Consider the following 13,781-nt stretch of genomic DNA (forward strand, 5'->3'; position numbering starts at 1 on the left):
TATTGTGGACAAATTTATAAGTGAAGTTTTAGGTTCTCTGGCATTACTCATAAAAAAATATACATACTATTTTATTTTTTAAATTTAAAAAATAAGTGACATGCACCTCTTGTATTAATAAAATTGACTCGATAAAATTGATACTACTATTTAAAATGTGAAATAATTAGAGATCATTTTCATTATACACTGAAATATTACTGAAATAGAAAGTTAGTACAATAATTTTTATAAATTTAAGAAATCATCCCATTATATATTTTACAAATATTCGTCAATATAAAATTGATATTAAATTATAGAAAATTTGAGGGGGTTGGGGCCACTCTCGCCCCCTACAGATTTCAGCCCCTAAATATAATGTAAAAGTACAAAACACGTTAAATTTTGTTCAATAAATTTACCATAAGAAAAATAGATATAAGTTAATATTCAAATATAATTAAGTGAATAAGTAACTAAATATTGTAGAACTTGAAGATTTGAAAAATATTGTGGAACTTGAAGATTGGATATTCAAATATGTATAAATAAGATTTTTACTTAAATTCTATATAATTAGAAAATAAAAAGAGAGAATAGCATTATATATATAAAAAAAAAAAATCAAAAGTAAAAAAGTGGAGTGTAATGATCATAACAGACGTAACGCTGCTGTGGCGACAATGTAATGACTGTTTTGGCCTTTACGTAATGGTGGTGGCCATTACGATTGTAAATTTTTATCACATCGTGCTTGTCAGTTTTTATTGTTCATTGCAATTGGGGTCCCAAGCATAGGAAAATAGGAAAATGCCATCGTCAAGTATGGTATTTCTCGGAAGTCCCAAGGTCATTTCCATAGGAATTTATTGTATAGGTATGTTCAAAATATTCCCCGATATATTAAGAGGACTAAGAGGGGAGTAAGAAAGTTACAACTGTACGATGAACAATTAAGGGACGTTAAATTTGATAATAAAGGTGTGGCGAGATTGCTTAATGGTATTGAGTTGGGTAATAAGAGAAGTGACCATCAATCAGATAAGATTGTGGTTAAGGGTATAAAATTAATTGGGAATGTTCAATTGGGACAAGCTGCTAAAGAGGAAGCTGTGGTCCACCACGTTTTGTTTTTCGTCATAAGTGATAATAGTCCGTCAGATTCCGTCCGCACACCTGACAAGATATTTATTGGAGTTGGCGAGGGTAATCTTGAGACCTGGATTGTTGATCCTGACCAGTCCGATACTTCACCATCCATGGCACTTGTTTGTCATTAATTGAACAAAAACCATTCCCATAATAGACTAACTCGCATTGACAATTCACAAGGAAAATAAACCATGCCTGCAGACTGTCATTACCATCTAACCTCCGACCATAAACATTTACTCTGACCAACCCACTGGCATTGGGTGCGCAAATGGGGAAAAATTTTTATCAATATTTTATCAACCTTAATACTTTTTTGTTTGTATCTTAACCTCAATTGAGAAAATAAATTAGGCAAAGCAAGTTCAATACAACTGAAATCACTTACTGAAACACCTTCAACAACACCAGTTTTTATATCGTCCACCTCCATTAACCTGAACTTTACAAACAAAAATACATAAAATTACAATTCTAAACAGTTTTAAAGTACATTTGACTCCTTAAAGTAATTTTGCATTCTTTTCCACTAACAGTAGTAGCCACTAAATATATGGCACCCTTTTGAATACTTCTAACATTTTCCAACAGCGTATCTTTATAGTTCGTCCAAACATCAACTGGGAAGAACCGGTCCACAACTTCTATCCCGTGACAAACGTACTCTTTGTCCTTGCCACCAATGAGCTTGAATCTCATTTTCTTTAGCATTCGAAGCCGGTCGGACTAGTCAGGATCAACAACCCAGGTCTCGGGATTACCCTCGCCAACTCCAATAAATATCTTGTCAGGTGTGGGGACATAATCTGATAGACTCTTATCACTTATGATGAAAAACAAAACGTGGTGGACCACAGCTTCCTCTTTAGCAGCTTGTCCCAATTGAACATTCCCAATTAATTTTATACCCTTAACCACGATCTTGTCTGATTGACGGTCACTTCTCTTATTACCCAACTCAATACCATTAAGCAATCTCGCCACACATTTATTATCAAATTTAACGTCCCTTAATTGTTCATCGTACAGTTGTAACTTCCTTACTCCCCCCTTAGTCCTCTTAATATATCGGGGAATATTCTAAACATACCGTCGGCGATGAACATACGTCGCCTTAAAAGGTGCACGACCATGGTAACTCCGCTTATACCCACTCACCGCCAGTGTCCTTGACCGGCGGTACGCAAGGGGAGTCTGATACTAGCTGCTTATACCTCCTTCCATTTTTTATAAAACACTCCAAATCTTTTATCCTACAAATTCTAGTGATTCTCTTACCTCTACTAACCCTTATGTTCAGACACTTTAGCTTTGATATTTTTTCCCTCTGCTCCTCGTACCCACGAACAAACTTCGCTAGAGCTGACCACCGGCTCTCTTCTCATAGTCCTATTTGCCACGTCAAAAAATGATCTACACATATTTGAGTGAACTGCCTGTAATTCTCGGGATACTCTTCTAAGGAGTACAACATTGTATACCAAAACAATCAACAAACAAAAAAGACTGAAAAGGAGGGACGAAACAAGGTACCTGAAAACAAATTCACCACAATAGCTATCCCACTGCAAAAGCATATTCTTCTCTATCAAAAAATATTTTCTGGTACTAAATAAATAGCCAAATTGGCCCGCGTGTAAGGACAAAGATTCCCAATTCAAAATTATTCAAACACGTTTATTTTCCCGCCTTTGCTTTATGTTTATCATTCTGCAAGAATATTTGCTTTACAACCAAGCAAACCACCAGAAATGTGACACGTGTATAACACTATCTGGCAAAGGAATCAAAAGTACTCACACCACTCACACCTGGGCCCCAGTGTGACTTCCTTTTAACATCATCCCTACACGTGTCCATAAGTACAGCCATGGACAGCCCAGATCAGCGGGAGGGGGGGCGCTGGTAATATTAATACAGCACCTCCCCAGTCACACCACTAACACCATTCACACCAGGTTTTTTAACTAATAGGGAGGCCTTGTACGGCTGGTGTAAGTTCACTGTTTACCACTACAAAATGCCCCGCCAAGCCTCTTTTCGTTTTTATGCCAAGAATGTTTTCCTCACCTACCCACAATGCTCATACCCAAAAGAACAACTCTTAGATCTCCTTCAATCCCTTCTCTAACTAGCCTGTCAGCCATACTACATACTTGTCATGGCAGAATAAGCTTTAAGGACTACGATCAAGACGCCGTCTACAATGTCATAGACGACATCAAATACTCGACAATCCATGAAAACTTTAGTAGGTTGCTAGAGAGATTTCCATTTATTTGTTAAATTCCAACCAGATTTCACTATTAGAGGAGGAATTCCATGTATTATATTAACTAATGGGGATAGTAGTTGGTTAGATGCAATGTCCCTAAAAATGAGAGAATGGTTTCATGTTAATGTAACCTCTATCATGATTAATGAAAAAATTTCTGGCATTTACTCTGACCATGTCACTCGTAGAATACTAAGAGTTTATGAAATTTTGGTTTGATGCGGAGTTTGAGTTGGTCACCGATGATTTAATGTGATTGTTTATAAAATTTTTAATGAAACTAGGTTTGGAAATTCACACACAAGAAGTTGAATGGTGTTTGCTAAAAATTCTAATTTTATAACTCAATTGAGATTTATACGAAAGTTGACCCCAACCGGTAAGTTTAACAATTTTTAATTCATGAAAAATATTTTCCAACGTATGATTTCATAAAAACTTGATTGGTTTAACATGTCAACACTAGTAATTTAATTCGCAAGGAATTTTAAGCATTCACCGTATCCGGAATTAACGATAAATCAAAGAATTATACAGAAATACTTTTTCAAATAAAATAACCAATAAAATAAAATAAAATAAAATCTTACATTAAAACAATGAAGAATAATTGGCAAACTTCAAACACTTCTTGTGAGTTCACTCACCTTGGCAAAATATTTAGCTACTCATAATTAACTACACAAATTGAAAGAAGAAATATGAACTACTCTCTCGGCTCTCTGCCTTCTACTCTCTGCCCCCTGCCCGAACCCCCCCCCCCCCCCCCCCCCCTTCCGAATGCTTGCTCAATTTATAGGTTGCTGCAAAGTTTCAATAATTCAATGCCATCATGAATGACAACCTGCAAAAGCAAATCAATTGAATAAATAAAAGTGAAGTGGGTGATGATCCGCACAACCTGCAGAACAAATAAATAATAAGCAATATAAAAGAAAGAAAGAATGGAAGATGTGGTGATTTGAATCATAGTGTCGCCAAGTGCGGCACTACGTGATTCTTTTATTTTTGAGCAAATTACATATACCCCTCGAGATTTAGCAAAATTATAGATACTCCCTGAGGTTTGAAAAATTACAGATACCCCTGAAGATACTATTTGCATAACAAATTAGGAGGCAAATTGTTATGAAAATATAAACCTCAGGGGGTATCTGTAATTTCCGAAACCTCAGAGGGATATCTGTAATTTAGCTAAACCTCAAGGAAGGTATATGTAATTTGCCCTTTATTTTTTTATTATTTTCTTTATTAGTTTATTAATATAAAATACCTAAAAAAATATTATTTAAAACAATTTATATAGAAGCACACAAAATATATACAAATACTTAAAATCATACAAAATTATAAAATAATACAAATTAATATTAATAAAGTGTATATTAACAGGTTAAATATGTAATATTTAGGTATCAATGACATCGCTATAACGGGTATAACAGATAACAGTAACTATTACATAACAACATTATGTAATTGTTATAGCTGCTTGTTAAAAGACATAATACCTTTTTCTTCTCCTCCAGCTTCATCTTCTACCTTCCACTCAAAACCTAACCCATCTACCCCTTCAAACACTTCATACGCCATTAAAGTGTCAAATGAAACCACTTGAGAAGAAAGTTGAATACAAAAAGTTAAAGGAAAGGAAATAAATTTCATTTTGGAGTGTCAATACAATTACAAGAGAGAGAAATGTACTTCACCATTACTTTTACTTCTACTCTTTCCAAGTATATCACTTTTAGTATTATAAGTATTTGAATCTACTCCTAATCTTGTTATTGTTCATGTTACTGCTATAACTACTCTTATTTGGAAAGGAAAGGCAAACAAAGAAAATAAAGTAATTGAATTACGTCTGGATGGAATTTGCTTCTCATTTCTTCATCTGAACTACTATTTATAGTCACAACACTCCTCATTTGCAACTTCTTGGCCATCTAGTAATAGTCGAAAGGGTTATAACTGTTTCCCACGTCCCATAATTATTTGGGTGTTGTCTGGTTCAGCTAGATGGCTCAAGTTTGTTGTTTGTTTGCATGTCAAGTGTTTCCCATGCTTTCTGAATTGCATGGTATTCATGTTCTAGTTTTGATGCTGTTACGCTGTTTTTTATTGGGAGATTTGGGAAAGAATTTGGAAAAAAATAGAGAAAAAATTTATAAAACTAGGTGAAATATAAATATATTTTATTCACATTTCATTTACCTTTTTTCTTTCCTTTTCCAAATCCCTTCCCAAATTTTCCAACCGAACACAGCGTTAGTATTGCTTATGTTGGGTTTCGCCTGAGATTAGCATGTAAAATTGTTGGCAAAGTATAAAGGTGCTAAGTGTGATTTACCCAATAAAAAAACAAAATAAAAGAAATGAAAATCTGATTTCTAAAATTTTGAAAACCACATAAACTAACACGTTACGTCAACTGAACCTCATATTGACCCTCTTTAGCCCTGCATCTATTGAGTACTAAATTGGATGTACTTATATATGTACACAGAGAGAGAGACAAAGGAAGGCAATCAGGTTTGGTTGAACAGCAACAGTTCCATATCCAAAAGAAAATTATTCAAAAATTATCTATGAAAAGAAATCAATGGTCTATATTTATTAGAACTCGCTTGCTGTGGGACTGGGGCTTGTCTTGGGTAGGCTCTCTTGTTGGTGTATCCATGGATTGGATCGGGTTGCTTCTGTCTTGCATGGGCAACGTACCTCTTTCCATCAGAGGCAGGGTAAGCCAAGCCATAACTGAGTTTGGGACACCAAGAGCTCAATCTAAACCAACCTGGAGCTCCTAAACTGGAGCTACATCTCAACGGCACCCCTCCCCACATCTCACAAATTTTAAATCTACACCACACTCACTTTCAGATTAAAATTCAGATAAATTTTCATAATGCATAGCAGTTGTTAGTTGAATCACACAAACTAAATTCTAATGACTCAAATATGTATAGACCCATGAATCCATGCAATCTCATACAAAAAATTAGGACAAATATATCATACAAGCATTCTACAAAATAATAATAATAATAATAATAATAATTTGCTTACGTATTCCACTACACATGTTCTCACATTAATTGCATTGGATATTCTTGGGATATAGAGAAGTTTACCAACCATCCAAGTGCCTAAAGTTATTTACACCTTGGGTCGAATGAGAGCACCTTTCACAATAAGCCCACCCTTCCAGTCTGGACCATGTTCCTCCATGGAGAATTCGACGCTTCCAACGTTTTCTGGTGACATGATAAACTCACCCACCAGGATCTCAAACCATTCTTCTACAGGCTTTCCTTCTAAACTTTCATTACGTTGCGTTCTTGAACGCGGGAGAATCATGACAAGCGTCACTGTACAATTTGATATATGAGTGTAGTACACATCGTCATCAATCATCCTCACGACAAAAACAATTTCATACATTGTTCCTGGTGAGAGATCAATTGTTCTATCAAACTTCCCTCTAATATCGAACCAACATACCTCTATTAGCTCAGCCACTTCAATCTCTTCACCACTGCATGCAAAACCATGTAAACTGTCCGTGTTTAAAACTGTCCATGTTCGGAAAAGAAGAAAACAAAAAGTTTTACGACCACAAATATCCCCATATCCATAGTAAACTTATTTTTCCATGTAAAATAAGAAAAATAGTTTGCCCATTTCATCAACAAATGTTCCAATATGTGAATCAGAAACGGAAATGTGGTATGATAGAAATTATATAGATTACACTGTTACGGTACTTCCATAGAATTTTTTTTAAACAATTAGACATCCAATAAACTATAGCCCATATATTTTTTTTTTAAATTGATCATGTACAAACATATTTCTATTTTCATCCTCTTTTTTTTTTTTTTTGGTCATTCCAAAACTCCACTCTCCCTAGATATTAATTCATTATAATTGGGGCTTTTTTTAGAAGGAAATAAATTTGGGATTGCTTTGAATTGCTAAATTCATTGTTTTCGAATGAAAATAAACCATATTTCGGGACCCATGTTCCGAAACATAAATCACTAGAGTATTTAGCATTTTCTGGTAACATTGGTTAAGCCCAATTGCTTCTTATCATGCCATTGATCAGTCTCATTGATTAAACTTTAAGTGGCCTTAAAGATAACAATACATGAAGTTCTTAAGCTATACATATTATTTCACTGACCTTGTCTCCTCTTTGGTCCATTCCCAATATTTAGGATTATCAATCCAACAGATATCAAGTTTCCTTGCAAAAAGCATGAAGCAATTCTTGTTTGTGTTCTCGTCGACAAAATACTTCTGCAGTTTAAGTAACAAAAACATGCATGAATAGCAATAAATAATGACAACAATGGAAAATAAAATAAAAATAACAATAGCAACTATCCATACTTAAATGTAATAGATAACTGTACTATTTGCTGTGCTAAGAAGAGTACAACACACGTATAAAACATGACACAATTGAGAACGCAATTAATTCTAGAATTACTTTGAATTTCTCAATTTCGATCAAAAGTTGAAGTTTGTTAGAGAGAAACAAAGAAAAAGCCTCTACATAGGTGCTTTATAGTCATGCAAACCTTACGGATTTCAAAAGAACATATGTAAAAGATAAAGGCAATTTTCATTGATGACAAGACAGATCTAAAAAAACTTGTATTGCAAAGTTGTCACAAACTTTATTTTTTCATAGAATTGAATCCTAAAATCCTTGTAAGATTAAATCATACCCTTACATAAATATAATCCGAACTATACACATCCTTACCTAAGAATAACAAAATGACCAAACAACCTTAAAACCCCTAACTTTATTAGTACACTATGCTTTCAAATAGTTCCTACAATATCATGAACAATATAATTGATATTGGTCCTGCTTGGTATAGTTTCTAACAAGCTAAAAATTGATAATGAAAACATAGAAGCTACACCAGACAAGATCAATTTGTACATACTCCAACTTATGGTGTTTGTAAATAGTACAACTTGCTATATATACCTATATATATTGTGAAATTATGTCAAGTACCATAAATCATGATCTTGATCATTGACACCCTCAAATAATACATTTTTGTTTACATATTTTCTATTTTGCAGAAAAAATGAAAACAAAATCATCTTGACATCAAAATTTTGAATATAAACAATTTCAGGATTTATTAAACATAAAAGCACAAGTTTATTTTGGTGTAGTATAAATATTTTACATGCGCACGCAATATTATATATGGGCACATTACATATATTTCATTACATAGTTAAGGTTCAAGGAATAGATAAATATATCATAGAGAATCACTATGAAACATGAAATATATACTGATTCTGAAATAATAATAAAAAGTTCCATCGGTTCATCTAAGATGTGGGAGAAAATCTATATAGACTTGCCAGTTTCTCGTCTTCTAAGAATACTCCAGTGTAGAGCTGCTTACACAACTTATCAGGACAAGACGTGTCGATCAGTTTCTTTGCATTATGCAAAATCGATAGGAAATTAAGTGGGGGCCTTGTTTTTCCTTTTCTTGATGCAATTTCCTTTCCTTTCATTGAGTATGTCTTACTGGGTTTTCCAACTTGTTGGATCTTTGCAGTCCCACTAGCTGCCATCCTAGCCACCTCCAAAAAGAAAAAGGAATAGGAGAAGCAAACAAAGTATAACACCATAAAATCAGAAGTACTATTTCATATTTTAAGAGACTAATAAACATTAGTGTTAAATTAATACTTGATAAACAAGAAGTAAAATTTAGGACAAAATCCAATTTATCCCATATAGTACAGCCGTGCAAAATACTGTCCAATCCGCACCAATCCGACCGTGGGGTTAGTTTGAACCCCGGTTCGAAATTTATAATCCCCCTTTGAAACCGCTTTGCTCCCCTATAAGTTAATATATATATATTTTTTTACCTCTAATGAAATATCAAAATAAAAATTAGTGAAAGAGTGATTTAAGATGTGGAATTTGTTGAAAATTAATGTTATATATATATGAAAAATATTATGTAAGCTTACTTAGTGTTATATATAAAAAAATATTATGCAAATTAGTGTTATGCATTATACAAATGCTTGATAATTGTTTAAGATTATTCTTCAATTAACTAACAAATTGAAACTGTCCAAATCGTTCAAACCGTGGTATAGTTATTTGCTAATCCGCCATTTATTGTTTGGTTTATAATTTTACACTCAAACTGCACCGAACTGCACCACGCACATCCCTACCATATAGTATGGCCACAAAACAATCCACGTGCACCCCTGCCGTATAATATGGCCACAAAACACTTAGTACCCGTGTCATCGATTATTTTTTTATTATTATTATTTTTTTTTATGACCGGGTGTCCGGACCAGTTTACACGCACCTCAACTATGATAATGGTAAGGATGTGAGACATGTGTTTGATATCCGTACACAATTGAGACACTTAGACCTTCTAATTTTTTATGATGTCTGAAGAAAAAACCCACATTTGCTAGTAAATAAATATTTCTAATCTCTCACATGAATGAGAGATCAAAATTCTATATTTTTTTCTAAATCCTATACATTTCAAGTACATTTCTACATAATTTACAATGTCTTATCTAAAAACATGATACATGTACTGTAAGCAAGTGTCCATGACACATCTGTGTACCCATATCTAAGTTTTGGATAAACATCCAAATATCCTAAGTTTTAGGTTTATGAAGGTTTGGTGCTAAGACACTCACCCACACAGTCGCACCCAATATTCATACCCAAGTTCATGTACTATAAGAGTCCATGTTAACATGGCTACTGTTAAAAATTCCATCCAAATTTACACACATTTTGAGGGTTGACAAGAATTTTTTTTTTCTTTTTTTTAGTCAAAGTCAAATTTTAAAGCAAAGGACATTATTGTCTTTGTCTTCATCTTCTATGCCTGTAACCCATGTGAAAATCCTAACCCACTCCCTCTACTGCCACCTCCAACCACTTGAATTACTAATGGACCAAAAATTTCATCCTTCAACTAAAGCAAGATGAGAACTTCCAAATGGCTTATTCGTGGATACTATTGCTAATTTTTCCACCACAGCAAAGGCCCTGTTTGGTAGGACTTATTTCCAACTTATTTCAGCTTTTAGCTTAATTTAAGCTATTTTGATGTGTTTAGTTCAGCTTAGCAATACAGCTTATAGCTTTTTGCAAGTCAAAAATCAACTTATTCTTTGAGTGGGGGAAGAGAAGCTTAATTTATAAGTCAAAAATCAGCTTATGTTCACAGTTATAAGCTATAAGCTGTTAAGGTATAAGCTATAATCACTTTCTCACAGTTCTACCAAACGGGGCCAAAGTCATCCATCAGATCTCTACCAAAAGCTCCAACAAATATCCCCACTTGTTTTCCATTTCTGAAATGCTCCAATTCTTAAATGAAAGCAAAAGCCCAGGATGCACAACTAACCAACTTATTCAAAAAATGATACTTTTTTTTTTTTTTTGATTAGTAAAAAGAAAATTTATTGATGTAATTAACTAAGGTACACCCAAAACACCCCAAATTACGACAAAATGGCTTAAGTACAAAATGCATCATGGCAAAACAAACCCCATCCCAACTAGGTGGCCACAAGGAGAGAAGTTAATGATATACAAGCACTAAAACCATAAATCAGAAGAGACCTACTAGAGTCAGCAAAGGGCCAACTAGACTACCCCCAAATTAGTTGATCCATAATAACATGATAGAGACATAAAACACAGACACCGACACCTCAAAGCTAGAAGAAATATCAAGCATGATAAGCTCTTCTTCCATATCCATCCGAGCATACAGAAAGCCTCTGAAGCTAGCCCCAAACTAATTCTGTTGGCAATAGACACCATAAGGATTCAAGAGCTGTTCATCAATATCCATCCGTAATTTTGCTACAGATGCTTTGGCGAAGCATGTTGCTTCTTCTCTTGCTCATAGATGTTTGTACCCTGAGAGCCCCCCACGCCCACAGTGCTCAGACTATGTTTTGTACTCTTGACGTATTGGAGCCTCTTATATTCAGACATTTTTGTACCTCATATTTCTGTTTAATGAAGTTATTTGTCAAAAAAGTATTTGCTCCTCCAAATCCATCTTCCTCACTAACCTCAAGGCAACATTCGGTCGCCCCTTCGTCAACCAAATAGTATTAAGTCTTTTTAATTTTTCTTTTTAATTTATTATTATTATTATTATTATTATTATTATTATTATTATTATTATTATTTGTAGGAAAGCAGTTAATTTTATACCAGAAAAAAGAGATTATAATGATGTTCAATACACAATCCCAAGGGTCAACACAACTTCAAAAAGACACCCAAGCCACAGGCTTGAACGAAATAGTACACCTAACCTACTATGATAAATCTCTCACAACCCGAGAGGCTAGGTGAACTAACATGCTCATAGGCAAATAAGTTAATCAATAGATAAAACAAATGAAATGGGTAAGAAATAGAAAAATAAAGCACATCTATCACCCAAATCGCCTTCACAAATCCGTCGACACCCGTCAACTTGTGTTTACACGTAGCCCTATAAGGGTACTCGCTATCCTAGTAAGCAGTAAAGTGCCATCCTCATAAAGACCTCTCATGAAGAGTCATGTTAAATATTGGCCACAGTCAACACAAACATAAAAAAAAAAAAAAAAAAAAAAAAAAAAAAAAAAAGAAAGAAAGAAAAAAAGAAGAAAGTGAAGCGACCTCGAAGCATCCCGCATCAATATACTAAAACTGGCCACAGTCCGAATAGACCCCGAAGCATTCAGTAAATTTATACCAGAACTAGCCACAGTCAAACACTCATTCCAATAGGAGGACAATGGAAATACCCCGACATATTAAGCACTCATCAAACAAGAGAATCACAGGAGGATCACACCCCCCACCCCAAAGCCAAGGAAACTTGACACCAGTACAACCGGATCACCTCACAATATAGCACTGCACCAATCTAGGGCATCAACTACACGGCCAAATACAACCCCAGAATTTGGGGAAAAAATGCAGAAACAAGGTAATGGAAATCGAATTAAGGATAATGAGACAGTAAGCCGTACCTTTAAAAGGAGACACAAAACACAGCAAAACCACAAACCCATGTTGACAGGGAGGCAATAAAAATAAAAAATAAAAAAAACCAACAACAACAACACAGCAGCAGAGAAGAAAAGAAAAGGAAACAGAGAAAGGGAGGACAGAGTTAGTGAAGGGTAAGGGGTAGGAGCGAGGCAGCATCTACCGGAAGTGACAGCATCCACAGGAGGTGGCAGCATCCCCCTAGATCCATAAACAAAATCTACCTATGGGTAGATGGAACAGAACTGGACACCGGAAGTGGCAGAAAACCCTGTTTTTACAAGATTACAGGATGTTCAATTTGTCAAAATGCTTAGTAAAAAAGTGGGAAAATGTATTATAGGAATTTTTTATCATATACATCTAAGCAAAATTTTGGAATGAGTTTTACTGTATCCTTGTCTCTAAGTCAAGATCAAATAGTATAAGGTGAGAGAAAAACATTTGTAGAGGGCTTCTACAAAATCTATTGTCATGTTGGTCATCTTTACCTCTTTTGACCATGATTACACTATCACATGTGAAAGTAGAGATACAGATGGATTTCTTGCTTATGTGCTCGCTGGTTCATGTAAAGAAAGTGAGTGAATTGTATAAATTGAAAAACGCAAACAAACAAACATCTTTACACCGGTAAGTAACAGAGGAAAAAGATTAGGAGAAACAGCAAAAAAGCTTTCAACATGTTAATAAGGTTTTTCTTAGGCATTTCATCGAACATTTTGACTGGATCAAGCAAAAAACAGCAAGATGAGAAAACAACTACAATCACTTACCTCTGTTGTCTCTAAACTTTGCGATCCACAGGTCAAGAATCGCTCAGATAAAAAATTTAGAGACGATTGTTTTGCCTGATTCTCTCAAAATCGTTTGGAAATCATGTGGGTGCCTTGGATCGGAAAATTATGCAATATGACGTCACCTTACTCTTCACCAATCTCCCCTCATTCATTACGATCCGTCATTCTTTAATTACTGAAACCTAAATAATTAATCACTGTGCTGGGTTACAACTTTTCAAAAAAACCTTTTTTAGAAATTTTTTTATTTTTATTTTTTATGTTTTTTTTACTGAATTTTTTTAATATTTTAAGTAATTTTTTTAATTTTTAGACATATTAAACATAAATATACCTAAAAATAAAAAAATTGTGAAAAAAATCTTTTAAAAATTCACTAAATTCCAAAAATATAAAACAAAAAACGAGAATTCTGTATATTTTTTTGTATTGTTATATATTTATTAATTTTTTAAAATAT

The 13,781-nt window shown here is 34.1% G+C and overlaps 1 protein-coding gene across 5 annotated transcripts; it reads right to left on the minus strand.

Moving 5' to 3' along the window:
- Nucleotides 1-6,347: 6,347 nt before the first annotated feature.
- LOC114310380 (protein PHLOEM PROTEIN 2-LIKE A1) lies at nt 6,348-13,515 on the minus strand. 5 transcript variants are annotated; one of them, XM_028256353.2, is made up of 6 exons: nt 13,298-13,481; nt 12,685-12,792; nt 8,813-9,040; nt 7,596-7,711; nt 6,911-6,944; nt 6,348-6,777 (listed from the first exon to the last, which is right to left on the minus strand). In XM_028256353.2, exons 2-6 carry the CDS (start codon nt 12,730-12,732, stop codon nt 6,775-6,777), a joined length of 429 nt encoding a protein of 142 aa, XP_028112154.1. In that variant the 5' UTR covers nt 12,733-12,792; nt 13,298-13,481; the 3' UTR covers nt 6,348-6,774. The 5 variants fall into 5 exon arrangements, with proteins under 5 accessions (XP_028112154.1, XP_028112151.2, XP_082775847.1 ...); XM_028256350.2 differs by having other exon boundaries at nt 6,348-6,944; nt 13,298-13,505; XM_082919721.1 differs by having other exon boundaries at nt 6,348-6,944; nt 8,813-9,032; nt 13,298-13,479.
- Nucleotides 13,516-13,781: the final 266 nt, after the last annotated feature.

The sequence above is a fragment of the Camellia sinensis genome, chromosome 3, assembly GCF_055761805.1.
Source record: "Camellia sinensis isolate YWXY chromosome 3, ASM5576180v1, whole genome shotgun sequence".
NCBI lineage: Eukaryota > Viridiplantae > Streptophyta > Magnoliopsida > Ericales > Theaceae > Camellia > Camellia sinensis.